This window comes from Microchirus variegatus (assembly GCF_963457635.1).
Source record: "Microchirus variegatus genome assembly, chromosome: 2".
NCBI lineage: Eukaryota > Metazoa > Chordata > Actinopteri > Pleuronectiformes > Soleidae > Microchirus > Microchirus variegatus.
In genome coordinates, this window is record NC_139803.1 from 14,654,362 (window position 1) to 14,674,154 (window position 19,793).

General features: G+C 39.9%; 1 protein-coding gene across 1 annotated transcript; it reads right to left on the minus strand.

Moving 5' to 3' along the window:
• Positions 1–2,572: 2,572 nt before the first annotated feature.
• LOC310944758 (scavenger receptor cysteine-rich domain-containing group B protein) lies at positions 2,573–12,235 on the minus strand (the record flags this gene model as incomplete). Its single annotated transcript, XM_083910568.1, has 9 exons — positions 2,573–2,889; positions 2,987–3,079; positions 4,215–4,529; positions 4,627–4,695; positions 4,853–4,915; positions 5,771–6,085; positions 7,950–8,252; positions 11,400–11,539; positions 12,207–12,235. 9 exons carry the CDS (start codon positions 12,233–12,235, stop codon positions 2,573–2,575), a joined length of 1,644 nt encoding a protein of 547 aa, XP_083766694.1.
• Between the last annotated feature and the right edge of the window lie 7,558 nt (positions 12,236–19,793).

Below are 19,793 nucleotides of genomic sequence, written 5' to 3' on the forward strand. Positions count from 1 at the left end.
TAAAATTTAAATTGGGTTTTTTCAGTTTATTATTGGAATTGGACAGTTTTCTTTACTGTATACATGATTTCATTATTTCCTATTCTGTTTTATAACCACTAGGTGCCATCAGTGACATGGAGATGCAGAAGCACTATGATTGAAGTTTGTCTCTGCTTAAACAATGAAGCCAAGTGTTCCAAAGGTGACTGTTAGCAGTACCTTTTAGTGGGAGAAATGAGCGCCATGAATGAATACTTAACGTGTTATTATTCTCATTTTAGGAGGCGAAGAAAGAAGTGAAGGAATGTGTAATATGTGGGAAATGTGTATGTGAAGTGTCAGGCTTAAAATTGACTTTTTTTAATTTTTTTTCTTGTATCCAGAGCCAGAGAAACGTCTCGTAGGCTACATCCTCTTCATGGTTTCTTTAGTGGACACTGAGAACACTGTGACAGACCTGGTTTAACAGACAGACGGCTCATCAACACCGACCTCTCACCTGTCACCTTGCTGTCGTCTGTATGAGATGGGGTGAGTAAGATGAGACCAATACTGTTTATTCAATCGGGGAAAAAATAAAACACAATATCTCTGTGTCAATGACCCCTTAAAAATAAAAAAAAACAGCACAAATCTCCATTAAAAGGATTTGAGTTTATCAGGAGCACATTCAAACTCCAATGACCTAGGGATGGGGGTCTGCTCTGGTCTGAAAGGGTCAAGAGAAAAATACAAACCTTTAGTAGCGGTGAGCAACGACCTTAAAATCGCATATATATATATACATTCCATCATATAATCTCAATAACTAAATAAAAATGCTTGGCAATATTCCACAGAATTCCACAATAATAATAATAATAATATTTATTTGGATCTATATTTAGTTTACAATAAAAACATATGAGAAAATGAATCGATAAATAACAAAAGCAGACTGTGAAATCACAAGTTTGTACCCTCCAGATTTTTCCTAGGATTCACCGAAAGGTTCCCGAGTATAAAGCTGGGACAGCAGTGATGCCCATGTTTTATCCTTGATTCCTGAAAATGGTTTTATTCGTGTATCTGTAGCAATTTGTGACAATTTCAAGTGTTTCCACTACTGTTGACACCAGTATGCTTAATTGTTTGCACTCATTACCTACCACTATGTCCTCCACATGAGGGCTGTGGGGCGCAGGAGCCAATCCCAGCTGACATAGTTTTGAAAGCAAAGTCCTAACAGAAATGCCCTCAGTTGAACTGGGATTCGAACTGGTTGATATTCTTGCTGTGAGGCAACAATGCTAGCCACTGTGCCACCACTGTATTTTTTAAAACATGCCCTCCCAGGCATAAGCGGCAGGATAAAGTAAGTTATATATATCCAATTTTATTTAAAGGTGCATTATGTAATAAACCAAAAGCAACTGGCCATAAAATCCTCCTATTAAGTCACAGAGACTCAGGAATAATGTAAGAAAAAACAAACTGAACTCACCAACAACAACAGTACAGCCAAAATATTTGCATTAAAAAAAATCTTTTGCGGATCGCAACTCATGTTTATGTTTTGAAATCATGTTTTGGCATGTGGCGCCACCTACCACTGTCAACCAATCATTGCAGTCAGTAGAGTCTCAGCTGCCGAGCAACCACGGGTTGCCAGTTACGTCTGAGCTACAATGGCAGAGAAAACGAAACCTAAAAGACCTTGGTATTTTGAATTTGAGTGTAGTAACCGTTTTTGGCCACATTCTTACATGTGGTGCCTTTAAATAGTACCATTACTGAGAGCTCCACCTCAATGTTGTTGTACTTGTGCAATGACAATAAAGAAATTGTGATTTGGTACAACTTAAATCAAATAACTTAAATCTACCTCTTTTACGCTGCTTCTGTAGCCAGAGGATTTTTTATTATTATTGGCGAATATCATTACTGGTAATAATGTTGGAGCAGTCCATGGCCAAGTGTAAAGGGATCTTGGCTTGTAACCGGAGGGTTGCCAGCTCAAGTTCCCCACCAGGTCAAGAGCTGGGGCACCCCAACAAACAAAGTACCCAATACAGTACAGTATTACCGCAGCTTTTGCTTTCTTTTGACCACCACTCGTGCTAGTCGTCTCATCTGGGTTAGAATTTTGACAGGACCCAAGCAGTGCTTCTCGGCCACCTCCATGTTCTTATCACTTTTATCACATTTGTCATGCTACACTAATTCTCTTGTCTTAATAAGGTGAGCCTTATGCGCTACTATGCTCCCTACTGCCACCCAATGACATGTAGGAGTACTGGACCTATTGCATTCTTCCCTATTGTTATATTTAGGGTCTGAAGTAGAAAATGTAAAAATAATGGGAGAAGAAAGACATTCAGGCTTTTAAAGGTTTGCTTTTCTCAGGTAATCAAATACAGTGTACATTGTATTTTATGTCATATATTTATTTATTTATAAAGTGCTTAATAGGCATAGATAGTCATAATATGTAATCATGGTGGTGGTGGTGGAGGAGGAGTGTTCCTACACCAGTTTGAAAGCTGTTATTTACATTATGCACACAAGTCCTATAGGTTGGTACAACAACCTCCTGGTGGTTAAACTGAAATCATGACAGTGAGCAGGTGACTCCGGCATCTTCACTGTGGTCACAGTTGTGCACATCCCTTCCGATATGAGAGCACTGCAGCAGAGACTCCTCTGTGCCTATGCACTTCAGATTGTCCAGCAGGATTTCTCCTGTCCCTTCACCAAAGAAAGCCTCTTTCCAGACCTCTAAGGCTTCTCCACAGCCCATCTGGTGACACACCACCTCAGCGTCAGGCAGGTCCCACGCGTCATCGCACACCGTTCCCCATGTAAAATTCAAGTAAATCTCCACCCGACCCTCACATCGGTGCTGGCCACCCACCAGTGTCAGCATTCCTTGAGAAAAGAAAGAAAAGTCATATAAATTCAGTGTGATTTTATATCAAATTGGTCGATTTTGTGTTTAATGGTGCAACAACATATTTGGTCATACCTTCACCAGCTGATTGCGACTCAGCTTGGATGTAGCTCTCTTCTACGGTAACCGTGGTAGGTGCTGTGGAAGTTTCAGTTATGGTTTCATTCCCTAAGGAGAGAAGGGAGAAAACCTTTAGTGCCCTGGGCATACTCAGGAAATACCAGGAAACATCACAGAAGCATTAGTGAGGCTCATTTAGAATTATCCTGCTGATCAATATAGGAAGGCTTTTACTTGGTTCCCTTAAGGAGGGAGTGCACTTTGCAAAGGCCCATGATTTTGTAATGCAATGCTAATGGCTACTACTTGCCCCACACACTTAACATGCCAGTTGCCCATTCAAACTACCTGCTGAAGGCATGTGATGCTATGACTTAGCGTCTCAATGCGGTGGCGTCTGTAAGCCAGATTCCGTCACCTCAACTCAGCGGTTCAGACGATGGACTATTTTAATAATTAAAGACGCCATATGTAAGAATGTGGCCAAAAAACGGGTACTACATTCAAATTCAAAATACCAAGGTCTTTTAGGTTTCGTTTTCTGACGTAAATGGCAACCCGTGGTTTCTCGGCAGCTGAGACTCTACTGACTGCAATGATTGGTAGACGGCGGTAGGTGGCACCACATGCCAAAACATGATTTCAAAACATAAAAATGATTTGCAGTCTGCAAAAGATTTTTGTTCAATGCAAATATTTTGTCTGTACTGTTGTTTTTGGTGAGTTCAGTTTGTTATATGAACATTATTCCTGAGTCTCTGTGACATATTAGGAGGATTTTATGGCCAGTTGCTTTAGATTTATTACATAATGCACCTTTAAATGACCAGCGGGAGACTAGGGAGGTGAGCAGACACACCAATGTGGTGGTAGACCTCCAATCTCCATTTTGATTTCTGCATTGGCTTTTTTGTTACTGAAATAGTAATTATTCTCCTCCGCTGCATCGTCCTTGGCTAAAACAGACCTCCTGTCGTGGTACATCTCCACCTTGAGGTGCAGATTAAAAAGCCTGCACATTCTGTGCTATCGAAGTGAATGGATGTCTGTAATTAGCCTCAAATAAATTAAATTTGTCCTTTGGGTGTGTAAATGAAGTATACCAGGGCCTTTAGTCATGCTTTGCAAATGGACAGCTCAGCATAGATGACTGGATGAATAGGAAATCTGAGTTGAACTAATGACGGACAACTGCAAAGGTAACTTTTTTAGATCAGAGCCTGATGTTGTATTCAAGTCTTACCGTCACAGATAACTCCAGCATCCTCATTATGTCCACAGTTGTGTAGTCGCCACCCCGGGAAGTTGCAATCCATTAACGCCCCCTCAGTGCCGTCACAGTCCACATTGTCCATTAAGATCTCTCCAAAACCTTGGCTAAAGTATGCCATGAGTTTGGCGTCGACAGCGTTTCCACAGCCGAGCTGTCGACACACGACCTCAGCGTTGTTCATATTCCAGTTGTCGTCGCACACTGTCCCCCACTCATTGTTGTATTGGATCTCTACACGGCCCTGACAGGGTTTCTGTCCGTTAACTAAACGAACAGGTGCTGGACCTGTTGGAATACATTGATTAAATCACCACTGCAGTATTTCTGATTGTGTCTTTTAATTAAATGTACACAATCATTTATAGTTGTTAGTTATTGGTACCTGCTTCGGTGGTTGTGGTTAAAGGCGTTGTGGTTGGTGACGTGGTAACAGTGGTAATAGTTTCTGTTGCTAGAGGAAAGATGTAACAAATGATAACATTACTTGGCGACTCGGGGCATCACAGTATCTGTTTATAATTACTGTAATTATTAATATAACATGTCATTTTGTTTTATGATGATTTGCACGTGCAGTTAGATGTTTGCTTTGCTGTGTGGTTGTTTACCTTCAGTGGTATATGTTTCCGTCTGGTATTCAGTGGAAACAGGATCCTCCAGAGTGCTGAAGCCTCAAGTGGACAGAAATGAAAATGAGCACATTTTATATCTACATCAAAACTTCTGCTGTCATTTATGTCTGAGATAAATCTTGTAATTGTAATTGTCACGTGCATTCATTTTATAAAAAGGTTCTACCGGGAGCCAAAAAGGGTTCTCCTATGAGGACAAGCCAAAGAACCTTATATGGTTCTACTTAGCACTTTTATTTCTAAGAGTGTACTTAAATGCTCTCATAAAGTTACCCCTCGACTACTCCGTTCATCAAACTCCGTTCATCAAAGTTCTGTTGTCTGGCGGTGCCAACACCCTGCACAAGACGATCCAGACTCTTCTTGTGTGTCCTACCAGAACAGAGGGTGTCCCTGTCTGTCTTCAAGAAGCTCTTGAAAACCCAGCTCTTTCAAGAGCATCTTCTCTCCTAGCACTTACCTTACCCCCTACCCTGCATCTCCTTCTGCACCCTCTGTCAGACCACTGTTCCTATCCAGTGGATTTCTTTCCAAAACTTATTTTGTAAGTCGCTTTGGACAAAAGCCTTGTTTGTCATTCCACAATTTCGGCTGTGGTCCAAGGGTGACCGGGCCTTTTCAGTTGGGACACCCACTCTTTGTAAGAACCTACCTGAACAACTATATCACGAATTGTCATGACAGTTAACACAGATATTTACTGTTGCTCGTAAAATGACTCCCTCTGTCTTTTGTGATCCCTTGAATTTTCCCTTCCCACCTCCATGAAATTCACATTTGTGGTTTTCAGCGCAGTAACAAACTGACAGAACTAATGGCATGGCATATTTGTGATTAAAAAAAACGATCTTGATTTGCAATCGTCATCATCCAATGACAATGAGATCAGCGTACCATGGCAGGAGACTCCAGCGTCCTCATGATGGCCACAGTTGTTAACAGTCCAGCCTATGTGGTTGCAGCTGCCCATCTCATACTCGTATCCCTGGCAGTCAACATTGTCCAGGAGTATCTGGCCGGTCCCTTGTCCAAAGTAGGAGGAGTTGTGTGCAGCGATAGCATCGCCACATCCCAGCTGTCTGCACACCACTACGGCATTGTTGTGGTTCCAAATATCGTCACACACTGTTCCCCAATTTCCATTGTAGTAGATTTCTACTCGGCCCTGGCAGGAATGTCCTCCATTCACCAGTCTGATGCTGCCATCACCTACACCGAGAGCAGGATGGAGCACTTTAGAGTCAGATGTTTCCATACATTTGTTTGAACTCTATTAGAATCTACATTAGTCTCAAATGTAAAATTTTTTAATCAATTAATTGATTATCAAAATAGCGAATGATTCACTGAGTAATTGGTTTGCGTTTTGTTTTTTTTCCAATTATTAAAACAAGTTAGCTGATTTTTCAGCTTCTTACATAAATATGTTCTGGTTTCTCGGCTTCATGTAACAAATATATCATTAAAACTGTAGTACTCGATCAAAAGTTATCAAGAGTAATCGTTAATGAAAATAATTGTCAATTGACATTGAGCAATGGGGATTGGGTAACTTGCTCATGCTGGGGTTTCCCCGCCCTTGACTTGGCGGGAACTTAAACTGGCAACCTTCCGGTCATGAGCCAAGTTCCCTTTCCACTTGGCCATCCACTGCCTGAATTGATGATGTAAAACAAAAACACAACTGCATTGCTAAGATTTATGAGCCATCGGAAAAATCATAGATTTTAGCTTGCAGGGACATGGGCGCTGCTGGTCCACTGCTGCCTCGTGTGGTCAGTTTGTGTCTCTAAGGTAAATCTGAATGAAGTATTTCAAATACTGAAGTCACAAAAGAACACATTTGAACTGACAGATCTTTTGTTCATTGTATATGTATATATGTATATGTATGTATATGTATATATGTATGTATATGTACTGTATATATATGTATATGTATATATACATATATACATATACATAAATATATGTATATATGTATATCTATATATGTATATCTATATATGTATATATATGTATATGTATATATATATGTGTGTGTGTGTTTAGATAAAAGCAGGGGCCACTCACCTAAAGGGTTCTGAGAAGTCGGGGCAGTGTATTGGCCAATGCCTCTTGCCTCCTCCGTTAGGTCTGGCAGCAAAAAAATAATAGAAGCAACACATGACATAAAATAAAATGGAAATGGAAAGTAGAACCTCACCTACACTCTTAGAAATAAGGGTTCTTCTACTTGGGCTGAGGTTCTACCTGGAACCATTTGCTTTTGAAAAACCCTTTCCCAAAGAAAGGGTTTTTCAAGAGTTCTTGGTAACACTAATGCAGGGGTTCTCAAGCTTTGATACCTGAGGGCCAATTTAGGAACCCAACATTGGACTGAGGGCCGCCAAAGGGAAAAAAAACCAGAAAGAAATCTCATATGTAATAATTTTAATGACCAGATTGCAGTTCTACAGTTTAGCGTTAAGTAATATAAACGTTAATATGATAACGCTTTATAATTTACTAGGTAATAACCCAGTATTTTGGCCATTGTTCTTACCTTCTAATTACAGGTTAATACCAAGTAACACATTTCTGTTACCATATATTTACTGGGTAAATAGCTAGTAATTGGGGGCTGTAGCTACCTGCTTAATACCAGCTTATAACCCAATAATACACTAAAATTCACCATATATAGAAACCAAGTAAATACCCAGTATTTTTGTTTACACTTATTGGTCTGTATCCAGTAATGTCCAATAAACATTTAACAAGCTTAGTATCTCCTGGATTAAAACTATCAACTGTAATTCATCGCCATTGGCCCCCTGGCCGCACTTTGAGAACCACTGCACTAATGGTTCCAGTAAGAACCATTTTCATCCAGAGAACCCTTTAAAACCCCTTTCCTGAATAAAGGGTTTTAAAAGGGTTCTTGGTGGAACATTTATAAAATGGTTCTACCTGGAGCCAAAAAGGGTTCTCCTATGAGGACAAGCCGAAGAACCTTATATGGTTCTACTTAGAACTTTTATTTCTAAGAGTGTACTTTAGCTTACAAGAAGTTGTATATAAAGGCCCTTACTTTTGCAGATAACAGCCACATCCTCATAGTGGTAACAGTTGTGGACGCCCCAGCCGTTACTTCCGCATTGACTGAGGGCCAATTCATACCCCGTGCATCGCACGTTATCCATCCAGACGGGGTCTTTGCCGGGTCCGAATCTGTTGTTCCTCTCATCACCCACTGTCATTCCACACTTCAGCTGGTCACATACCACGCGAGCGTTCACGATGTCCCAACCATCGTCACACACTGTGCCCCACTGGCCATCGTACAGCACCTCCAATCTTCCCTCACACCTGTGATTTCCGTTCACCAGTCGTACTTTGGAGAGTGGGGGGGAGGGGTGGGGAAGCAATCAATATCGGACGCATATACAATATCAGACACATATGCTCCTCTCCTTCAGATTAATTTTACTCCACACAACTGACTTTGAGTGTGGTGTTGAAGTTCAACATGTTCGGCTGATCTGCGTTGTTCTTTCTGCCTGTTAATCCTTTAACACAGGGGTGTCAAACATACGGCCCACAGGCCAGAACCGGCCCGACCGGAGGGTCCGATCTGGCCCGCAGGATGAATTTGTGAATCTAATCATAATGTGATTTACTAAACTTTTCAGTTCCAGATACCTGTGACTAAATGTTTTGTGTCTTTGTAGATCCACTGTATTCTGTAATTTGTAATGCACATGTGTAAATACCTCAAAATGTCCGTCTTGACTTTTTTTTTGCTTATTTTAACCATATAAAGGCCATAAAATGTCCTGTGAGTAAGTGCTTTTGTCCATTTTTCCAGAATAACTTTCAATATCTGACAGTTATTTACAATTTACTGCATGTTAAAATAGTGTATTAACAATTTAACATGAAGAAAAAAACAGGCCAAAAAATGGAACATTTTCATTTTTCCGACTGCACAAACTGTCGCGTAAATAAGGTAATGCGAAAATACGTACATACGTTGTCTGCGAAACGCTCGGTGTTAAAGGGTTTTAAAGGTTTCTTCATGTTGATGTTCGGTTTAATATCGGGACATTTACGTGCGAGCGTCAGCCGCTCAGCATACAGGCCTTTTTTTCAGATTTCGCACCCGTAATTTGTTGTTTGTCTTGACGGATAATTACACAGCTTGTTGTGAAGCTAAACTCTTCAAACATTAATTAAAGCGGACTAATTATTAAATTATTGAACCTATAGTCTTGTCGATCAGGGTTGTTATATCAGGTTTGGGTGTGGACCTCGGAGGATTTTCAGATTTCAAAGTAGGACCCGTGCACTCTTTCAGTTTTCCGTGAGTGAGTGGGGGGTTTTGGAATTGGAGAAAGTGGGAATGTGGCCTTGTTTTAAGAGCCCTAGGCATGGATCTGCCCTCTGTGCTCTCCTTTACTGACACGCAGCCTGCCACTGATATGTTACCATCGTGTGACCCGAATGCAGATGTTGTTTAAAGTGAACATATAGGTGTCAGGACATTATGCCGACGGCTGTATAGTGTATTCTTACCTGGGTAATGTGTACCAGCTGAGGTTAGCCTCCCAGGGTCTGAAACAGAAGGGGGGGATGAAATGGAGGAGGAAAAGGACGAGCTTGGTGTTCCATAGATACTGTAGTCTATATCTAAATTATATATCATATTACATTTCCTTTAACACTAGACACTGAAGACTGAATCCACAATTTCTCTGCATCAGCTACAACTAAAATAGTGGCTGGAAAGGCTGGAAAGTCAACATTTATTGCATTCTTATTAATTTATTTATTAATTAATTAATGTATTTATTTATTTATGTATTTATTTATTTATTAAATAATGTATTTATGAATGTATTTATTTATTTATGAATGTATTTATTTATTTATTAATGATTTATTTATTTATGGCATTCTTATTAATTAATTAATTAATTGATTGATTGATTGATTAATCTTTATTTGCTTAGCTTTTCATTAATAAATAAATAACAAAAAACGTTAAGGCTGGAATTGATCATGCATGAAAAAGGAGGAAATCGCTCCAGTTTGCACACGAGGTAGAGTTACAGCTATCAGTAAATGTATACTAAAATAAATCCTGATAACAAGTGAATAAGCAGCATAAAAACTATTATAAATAAACCAAAGTAAAACTGTGGATAAGAGAGGCATGCAAATAAATAAATGAAAGGTAAATGACAGAGGGATTGAAAGAAATATGATAAAATGATGTAAAATATCCAAGAGTAAAACTGTGTGAAGTGGGAGGCTTTTTATAAGGCTACGTATGTGAAAGGATTTTGGTTTATGACCCAAGTGCCTGTGAAAGTAAAAAAAAAAAAAACTGGAAAAAAATTGGTTTTCCTGTTCTCTTTTCAAATTATTTGTTTATATATTTGAGTTTTTGCACAAAATGACCAAATTGGCTCTGCGTCATATATATCGTGTTTCAACCTGACCCACATTGTCCTGAGAAGTTTCTGGGCCTGTATACAGAATGTTCTGGTGCCTGAAGACTAATATCTCAGGTATCAACGACTTACAAAGACACCAGAGGGACTTTTTTTTTTTTTGTATTTGTATTTGTCTTTTTTTGTTAGCCATTACATCCAGCGTAGCTCATTTCACAGACTTTTCCCTTTTTTTTGGGACAGCAAAACATGTACATTGCACGCATAGAAAAACTACCTATTTTAGCTCCGGGGCTTGTTCTTATACCTGTTTACTGTGTCTCACGCATATTGTGATCTGGTTTATGTTGTGGGAAGACACGGTTCCTATTCTAAGAAAGCAACAGAGGAGTCAATATTAAGCATCACTTACTGTATGATGCTCGTTTGTTTATTTTCACGTCTCCTGAAATTAGAATACAGAAAATGTTAGCGAGGCACATGCTAGAGCCAATCATTTGATGTCGGCACAATTGAAGAGATCGTCCATTGGTTGGGATTGATCCATGCTCTGTTTGAAGTAAGTGCAGGGCTTTTAGCCAAGTATCAGTGGTAAGCTCAGGCCAGCGACTGTGGACAGAAAAGCACTATTCCACAGGGAGTTCCATCCTAGATACACCCAGTTCTTGAGTATTATTAATGTGTCAAAGGTGTGGTCATGCACTGACACACAAGAGGTCATATGATATGTCGACAAGTAAAACCACAATCTTTCCCATGAAACTGACTTTTAAAAGATCCCGCTTCTCAAAATAAATTTTGCAAGTATACTGGAATATGACTGAGGTATTTGTTTGATGTCAAACTGTAAATAATAGCTCTTCGTAAAGCTTGAGAATCGCTTCCAGTCTTTTTTTTGGTCGTGAGCCAATGTATGAAAACTGACCTTGAGAACTTTCTATAAATGAATTTCACATTGTTCCTGTTTTAACGTGATATAGCAGGATTCTAGGTGGATTCTAGGTGGGTCTAAAGAAATCATCAAGGTCAGTGTGAGTACAAATGGATCAATACCTTATATAACCATATGGAAGACACACACTCACCGAATCGTAGCAACACACCGATGACCACCAAGATCAGGGTTCCCAACAGAGATACTAGGAGCCAGACGGCCGGGTTCCAGCACCGACACTCGCTCTCCACCACACGCTGGCTCCTCATGGCTGCCTGACTGACCATACACCTGTAACACACACACAGTCAGTCAGTCAACTGTGTGAACACACATCTAAGTGGACTAGATGACAGCGTGATAATGCTACAGTTCAACAAAGCAATTGCTATTTTTGTCCTGCTTCAGACTCGTCTAAATATAGTATTGTACCGTTTCCTCTGATGGAGCCTGCAGTCACGCTTTGGGAAATGTGTCTATAATAACAAAATAGTGTCATGTACATCATTCTAGATGGACCTGAGAGAGCTGTAAGGACGTTATGTCATGCTATATTAGCACTTTTTGGAGGGATTTGGTTTTATGACACTCTTGCCCTTGTAGCAAGAAGACTCGGGTTCGAGACCCAGACGAAGCAAGGGCCTTTCTGCATGGAGTTTGCATGTTCTCCCCGTGTGTGCGTGGGTCTTCTCCAGGTTCTCCGGTTTCCTATGACAGTCCAAAAACATGCAGATTTGGGGTTTAGGTCAATTGGACACTCTAGATTGACCCTAGGTGTGAGGATGTGAGTGGATGTTTTTTTTGTCTCTATGTGGCCCTGTGATGGACTGGTGATCTGTCCACGGTGTACCCTGCCTATCGCCCTATGTGAGCTGAGATTGGCACACCACCCCCATGCAACCCTCATGTGGAGGATAGATCGGTAGAAAACGGATGCTTGGATCTATGCATATCATACCCGGCCAGGATGTTCATGTAAGCCCCCATTGGGTTAATATTCGGGACTGAAAATATGGGTCACACGTGGGTTGGCCCCACTTAAAGTCCATGCCCATTTAGTTCCCTTTCCAAGCTACCTGGGTATTAATTGGGCATAGGCTTGAAGTGGGCAAATGATGTAACATGGGTTCCATATGGGAAGCCAATGTGGGCAAACACAAGTGGGGCCCACCATGGAAACCACGGACAAACCCGCTTAGGACCCATATTGTCCGAATATGGGTTTTGATTCAGCTCAGTAGAGCCGAGCCAAGTAGTGTTAAAGCACCATAAGTGACTTGTGAGTATGTGAGTATTTCTATTCCCTCCATTTCCATGTTTGTCCATCTCAGTGTACCTCCTTTAAACCAGCTGAATAGTGAGCAGAAAGGCACCATTTTTTACTTTTGGTGAAACGCAACCAGAATCAGGGACGGATTAACTTGCCCTTGTTTCCCAGAAATGATCAGATAGCACCAACAAATGCTGCTGTTGCCAGTATAAAAAAAACACACACCAGGAACAGGGCTTGTTTGCACAAAATGGCCACCATGCACCAGCCAGGCAGCAGATAAACGGAGGCAGCAACAAGATGATCTGGGTGGGGTCTATTACATTGACGGGTACGAGCTGAGGATGGTTAATGTCCGAGCTGGCCAGCATCATCAACAGCTGGGGGAGGCTTGTGTTACCGACAGAGGCAGACACCTGCTCTGTGGATTTCAAGGGGATTTTCCCCCGCACACAGAGAATATTAGGATTCACAGTCAATCACTCAATAATCAGTGATAGATAGTGCTACGACCGATGGTGAATACCCTCCATTCTCCACAGCTAAGAAACCGGGATGAATACATTCCCAAAAGATTCTGAAACTTCCATGGGGGGGTAATTCCACATTTCGCTTATTATATTTGTCCCCAGAAATGAATAGAATTGCGTGTTACTGAGCATGTTGTTCGGCCTCAGGTTGTTTGTCTCTTGGCACATGCAGAATTCCCCCTGACCTTACATAGGAATGTGTATTAGCTGAGGATGAGGGGAGAATTTGATATTGGGCCCTCGAGATAGTGGACATTCCGAGCCCGGGGGGCACAAAAAGACATTTCTGCTTTCTGTGGTCCCCATTGTCAGGCATAAATGCTGCTTCCTGCAATCTGTCACTAGAATCCTCCAAAACGCTTAGGCACTTGATGACACTGCCGGGGCGCCTCTTGTCTACTCGGAGAACAGGAGGCAGGAGAAGTCGACAGTGGATGGGGTGTTAAAATCTTCGGCCACTGTATAGTGTTTATTCAACGATTACGCTGTTGTAGATTCTGCCATGACAACACTGAAACAACAGCTACAACAACTCTGGATGGCCGTGCTTTCATCCAGGTCACGTTCATATTCATTGGCGCATTGTCTCGGCGGGTTCAGCACAAGGAGGCAAGTCCACAGGGAAGTCATTGTACGTCCAACTGGGAGGTGGGGATTCTGACACCAGCACAACACTCAAGAACCGCCGCCATCTCATTTGCGGGCTGCACCAACAAACCCCTTAGAATTCTGGGACAAATGGCTCAGTTATGAGGGATGAAAAATAATCTAGTCCCCAATGTTATGTTTTTCAATACTCCATTCATAGAAGGATGTAGCACAGATCCGCTGGGGAATAATGTTGCCTTTTGTGTTGGGGCTCTGCTTCCACTCCCTCCTCACTGTGCCACACTGAGAATTAGCTGAAAGATCTCAGCTCCACAAAAATACACAAATAATGTCTGAGAGAAACCAGAAAATGGCAGTATATTTGTGATATCCTTTATAGCCAATGTTTTAATGTGCAGAAATATAACATAAAAACACTTGTGTTGTGAAATGATTAACTGATTAAAATGGTAGTATTGCACATACATTTGCTACTATATGTCATGTGTAACAAGTTATTTAAGATGTTTACCAGTGGGTCAACCTTTTATTAAGCTTTTCATATTGTAACAAAGAAAACCTTTCTTCAAAATTACTAACCAGCAATTTGTCTCACGTTCAGGTAAAAAAACAAAAACATTTAAATAAATAGAGCAAATAAATGAGTCACATCTCTCATATATAAGTATATATATATATATATATAAACTAAAATACATACCTGTTGTGAAAGTGATTCTTTTCAGTCTTGTTTTTGGTAAAGTTTTGCGTAAAATGTCCTCAGAGCGTTAACAGCACACAGCTTAATTCCACAAGTCACAGAGGCAGGGAATCTCTACCGTCCAGCACTTTGTCACTTCGTACTTCTTTCATCTCCTTTGCCCTGCTGGACTATAAGTACCTGGTTTCGGTGACAGGAATTACGTAAAAACATGAAATAGCACAGCTATGTAGGGTATTATTTTAAACGCCATGTGCCTGTCTATAGTTAAAAGAAGCAGGAGGGGCCAGAAGAAGAAAAACAAAAGGCAGAGACAATGAAAGCTAAACCCCCTCACTGCTACACCTCCATCTCCAGTGTCAGGTTGTGCTCACTGAAGGTGCGGTCCTGCTCATCCATACAGTGCACAATCTCACCTGGAGGAGGACAAGGCTGTGGCGTAGGTGTGTGTGTACTTGTATTTGTATCTCAGTGAGGTCACAAACTTGTTTTTGTATCTCAGTGAGGACACGTGTGTGTGTGTGCGTGTGTGTGTGTGTGTGTGTGTGTGCGTGCGTGCGTGCGATACTTTCCCACACTGACTCAACGTTCATAGCGCAAATGCCACACAGTCGATCGAGGGTTTTATAATCCTCAACTTTTTATTTGTGTCAACTCCAAAATAAAACCAAATAACTTTTACACTATATATGGATTTTTAATTCATATGTTAAAAAAAAAAATTATAATAAATTCTCCAAACACTATTGCCTCTGCACTCAGTCAGTCAATTTGAGTGTGATCTTTTTAAATTTGGATTTAGGTCACTTTGAAATGTGATCCATATCAAAGTCTGAGAAAGGTCGGATACCAGGTGACTGGTTGTTGCTCACACTGTCATGAAGAGGGGAAAAAAAAAAAACGAAATAACATATGCGCCAAAAATCAGGTCCCAAATCTGATTTGTAAGCAAATCCTTACTAATTCCTCACATGATATAGTGCAAGTGATCAGAGCCGATCTGGGCGTGTCCATATTGACGTTGTCTAGTCTAGTCTTCCACTTGGATTCCTATAGTTACAGGCCACGCCTCAGAAAAACAAACTAAATAAACAAAACGGATGACAGGTAAATGACGAGGACAGGTGAACGAATGATGAGGATAGGTGAATGAATAATAACAGGAGAATGATGAGGACAGGTGAATGAATAATAACAGGAGAATGATGAGGACAGGTGAATGAATGATGAGGACTGACGAATGAGTGATGACAGGTGAATGACGAGGACAGGTGAATGAATGAATGAATGACGAGGACAGGTGAATGAATTAATGACTAGGACATGTGAATGAATGAATGAATGAATGAATGAATGAATGAATGAATGATGAGGACAGGTGAATGACGAGGACATGTGAATGAATGATGAGGACAGGTGAATGACGAGGACATGTGAATGAATAATTGAATGGATGAATGAATGATGAGGACATGTGAATGAATTACGAGGACATGTGAATGAATGATGAGGACAGGAGAATGATGAGGGCAGGTGAGTGAATGACAGGTGAATGATGAGGACAGGAGAATGATGAGGACATGAATGAATGATGAGGACAGGTGAGTGAATGACAGGTGAATGATGAGGACAGGTCAATGAATGACAAGGACATGTAAATGAATGATGAGGACATGTGAATGAATAATGAGGACAGGTGAATGATGAGGACATGTGAATGAATGGTGAGGACAGGTAAGTGAATAATGACAGGTGAATAAGGAGGACAGGTAAATGACAAGGACATGTGAATGAACGATGAGGACAGGTGAATGAATGATGACAGGTGAATGAATGATGAGGACATGTGAATGAATGATGACAGGTGAATTGGCATTAATTAAGGTGAGTGAGTGAGTTAAAGTATTTGTGACCTTTGACCCATTTTGACTGATACATTGTGTCTTTACATGTTTTATTTACACTTTAATTTGTAATGGTCTGCCTTTAATTAAAAACAATCAATGCTAGATTTGTGTATTCTTGTTTTTTTTGCATGACAAAAAGAAATCCAACCTTGTAAAAAAAAAGAAGAAGTAACTAAGTAACTTTTACTCCGAGTAAACAAGCTTCTGTTTAACTTAAACTCGAGTAGATTTTAAACCAGTATTTTTACTCGTACTTCAGTAAAATGTTATCAAAATAGTGGTACTTTTACTTGAGTAGAATATCTCAGTACTCTTTCCACCTCTGCAGATGTAGCGGCAAGAGCTCGGATTTAATTTTTTTCTTACATTGCTGCATTTTCTTCCCCTGATCGTCTGGTTCTGCTGCTTTCCAACAGTGTGACACACATAAACAGATAGAGATGGAAATGAGAGAAGGAGCAGCCCAAGGACACCCTGATAAGAGATAGCAGTATGCTGAATCTCTCTTCCAGCCTCACAATGAACACTGATCACTCAAGATTCACTCAACTGATGCACGTTGCACTACAAATGGAGGAAAAATAAAACAAATATAAAGAGTCAGGTTTAGGCTAAATGTTTCCTCCGTGCTTTCATGAAAGGAGAAAAATTCAGAGGGGGTGGAAAAAGAGTCTTCTTTCCAAAAATGTTGAGTAAACGTCCAAAAGCCACCCTGTGGATGGACATGGTATGCTTTACCTCTTTGATGATTTTTTGGCACAGTGAAATGGTATGTACATACCACTGGGGATTTATACTTTGCAATGTTGTTTTTGTTGCCAAACAATGATATCCCATGGAGAGGTTCTTCAAGGTCAAAGGAGTCATTTAAAATGTGCATTTATTTTTCTTTTAGGTTACTATTGCATGTTGTCATTGTTATTGTGCAGGGAAACAATAAACTATACTTTACTTGAATACAAATGAACAATGGCTGTACTCTGCCAGTGTGACAATGATCAACTATGAACAAAACAAGCACATATCCTGTAAAACCAAAGCAGCTAAATTAATAAATTGAGGCAGTAATAACTTTTCTACTCACACCAGTGTTTTTTTTATATACATATATATATATATGTATATATATATATATATATGTATATATATATATATATGTATACATATATATATATATATGTATATATATATATATATATATGTATATATATATATATATATGTGTATATATATATATATATATATATATATATACATATATATATAATTAGATACCTTCTTCTTCTTCTTATCATTATGTTAGGAGAATGTGTGTAAAATATGCATAAATTACCCACATATTATCTAATGCCAACACTCATTAATTGACCTTTCATAGAAGAGACTAATAGAGCACTTCCAGTCTATAGCCACTAGTAGGCGCCCATCTCACACAAAACAAGTTGATTCAGCTCAGTCGGACTCAAGTATTATGTTGCGTTCATGGACTGTCGGTGGTATTAAGAAGACTGTCGGTAGTATTGAAATCAGTATTAAAATTAATTAATACAAATACATGTACTTGTTGGCTGACTGCAACAACAAACGATCGAGTTATATAGTTAAATGGTAGCGGCAATCATAAATAGAGTAATACGAATAATAGGGACCCACACGAGTCATAACTTCGAGGACGCACGACAAGTGAACGCAGCACAGCTCCTGGACTGGTCAGCAGATTGACGGCGGATGCAGCCTGTCGTGTTTGAGACGCCGCTACACTGACACATAAACACGCCGCCTGCTTGCTTCTGTGGACCTTTCACAACAAACATTATCCCTGTCCCCACAGTGTTAAGTCACCAAGTTTAACGTGGACCAGAAGGTACGTTTTAAAAGCAGGACTCCATTGATGAAAAAGTCAAATGTAATAGTCGAGCCCACTGAGAGGTGAGTTTGGTCCAAGTTCCAGCTACTATAAACTTAACGGGGAGCTAACGCTGGCTAACAAGACGTAATTAGCTAGAGTCAGGACTTGCTTTATCAACTGCGCCGCTAAGTGTGGCGTCACATAATTGACCATATAACAGTCCGTTAATGTTAACTGGTAAATTAGCCATTTACTGAAGACTGTCTGTAACATGAGCCGTATCCCAGCGTCCATGTGGTGAGAGACCAGGCTACAATAACACGCTAACGGTGCAGCTATATGAAGTTCACCTGTTGTATCCTCAGCTCGGTGTTAGCATGTTTGGTGACACTGTCTTTTTCATGGTTGAACTAAATTCAAGTATTTTAACACAGTCATGTTAATGTGTAAAGAGTCAAATTGTATTCTGTTTGTATTCTCACTATGGGTTAGATATGCTCCTCACTGCACAGTGACGTCCCCATTTTAGTTTACAGCATAATGACTAATACTGTAATAATGACATAATTTCTAATATCAATAATAATTATCAGGGCTTGCCCAAGACTTCCACCACTCAAGCACCAGCTATTATTGATGTGACAAATGTAAAACTATAAGTAGCCGAGCATTCATTTGCAATTTCCTATTCAAAGTGAAGCACAGTGTGGTTTTCCTTGACTTGAACCAGTTTGATGACTTTGGTTTATAAAGCTTAGAACAGATGTGCACTAAATGAACATCTCCAAACTAAAACAAAACAACTCAAGTTGATAAGTCTGATAATGATAACTGTTGTATTAATTGTTTTGCCTGTTTGCTTTGTTAAGAAGGTGCAACAGGTAGTCTAAAAACTGAACTTGGGGAAAAAATTACTTTAGATTTAAATATTGAAGTCATTGTACATCAAATAGAGAGAGTATCTCAGTATATACAGTATGTTAGAAAGTAGTGACTGAGAAAGTGTGAAAAACAATTACAACTGTGGAATCTCCTTTAGTCTTAAACCCGAGCTCTGGAACGGTAAAAAATAAAAATAAAACACTGGAAGCCAATGTATAGAAGCCACAAGTGATGTTATGTGGAGAAAGTGGTTTTGTCTTAGTCAGTAGTCTAGCTACTGAATTTTTAATATTCCTGAGCTGCACTATTCTACTAGTTTTTAGTTTAAAGTCATGTAGGCTAGAGGAAATAAGGGCATGTATGATTTTCTCTGTTGTGGTGTTGAGTACAGTTCTGATTTTGGAAATATTCCTTAGTTGGTAAAAGTATGACAAGGCTATTTTTCATCACGTGTTGTTCCAAATTCAAGTTATATGTCTAAAATATTTACTCTGTTTGTTAGGCTTGCTTTTGTGAATATTTTCCATGTTTTCCTATTTTAATTATTTCCAGTACTTTTGCTGTGCTACAACACTGCATTTCCTGTTCATCCAAAACAATAACACTTGAACATTTCTCTTAAATCGTCCACTGTTCCATCTTTCCAGTTGCCTGTGACCTGGTGTGAAATGTGCATGCTGCATGACTGTGATAACCACCCATCATTCATCACCCACCTGCACCTCCTCCATGCATGGCTCTCTTTTAACATGAGTGTGCCATGCCTTTCCTCGCATGTTGTGCTGTGACTGAGGCATC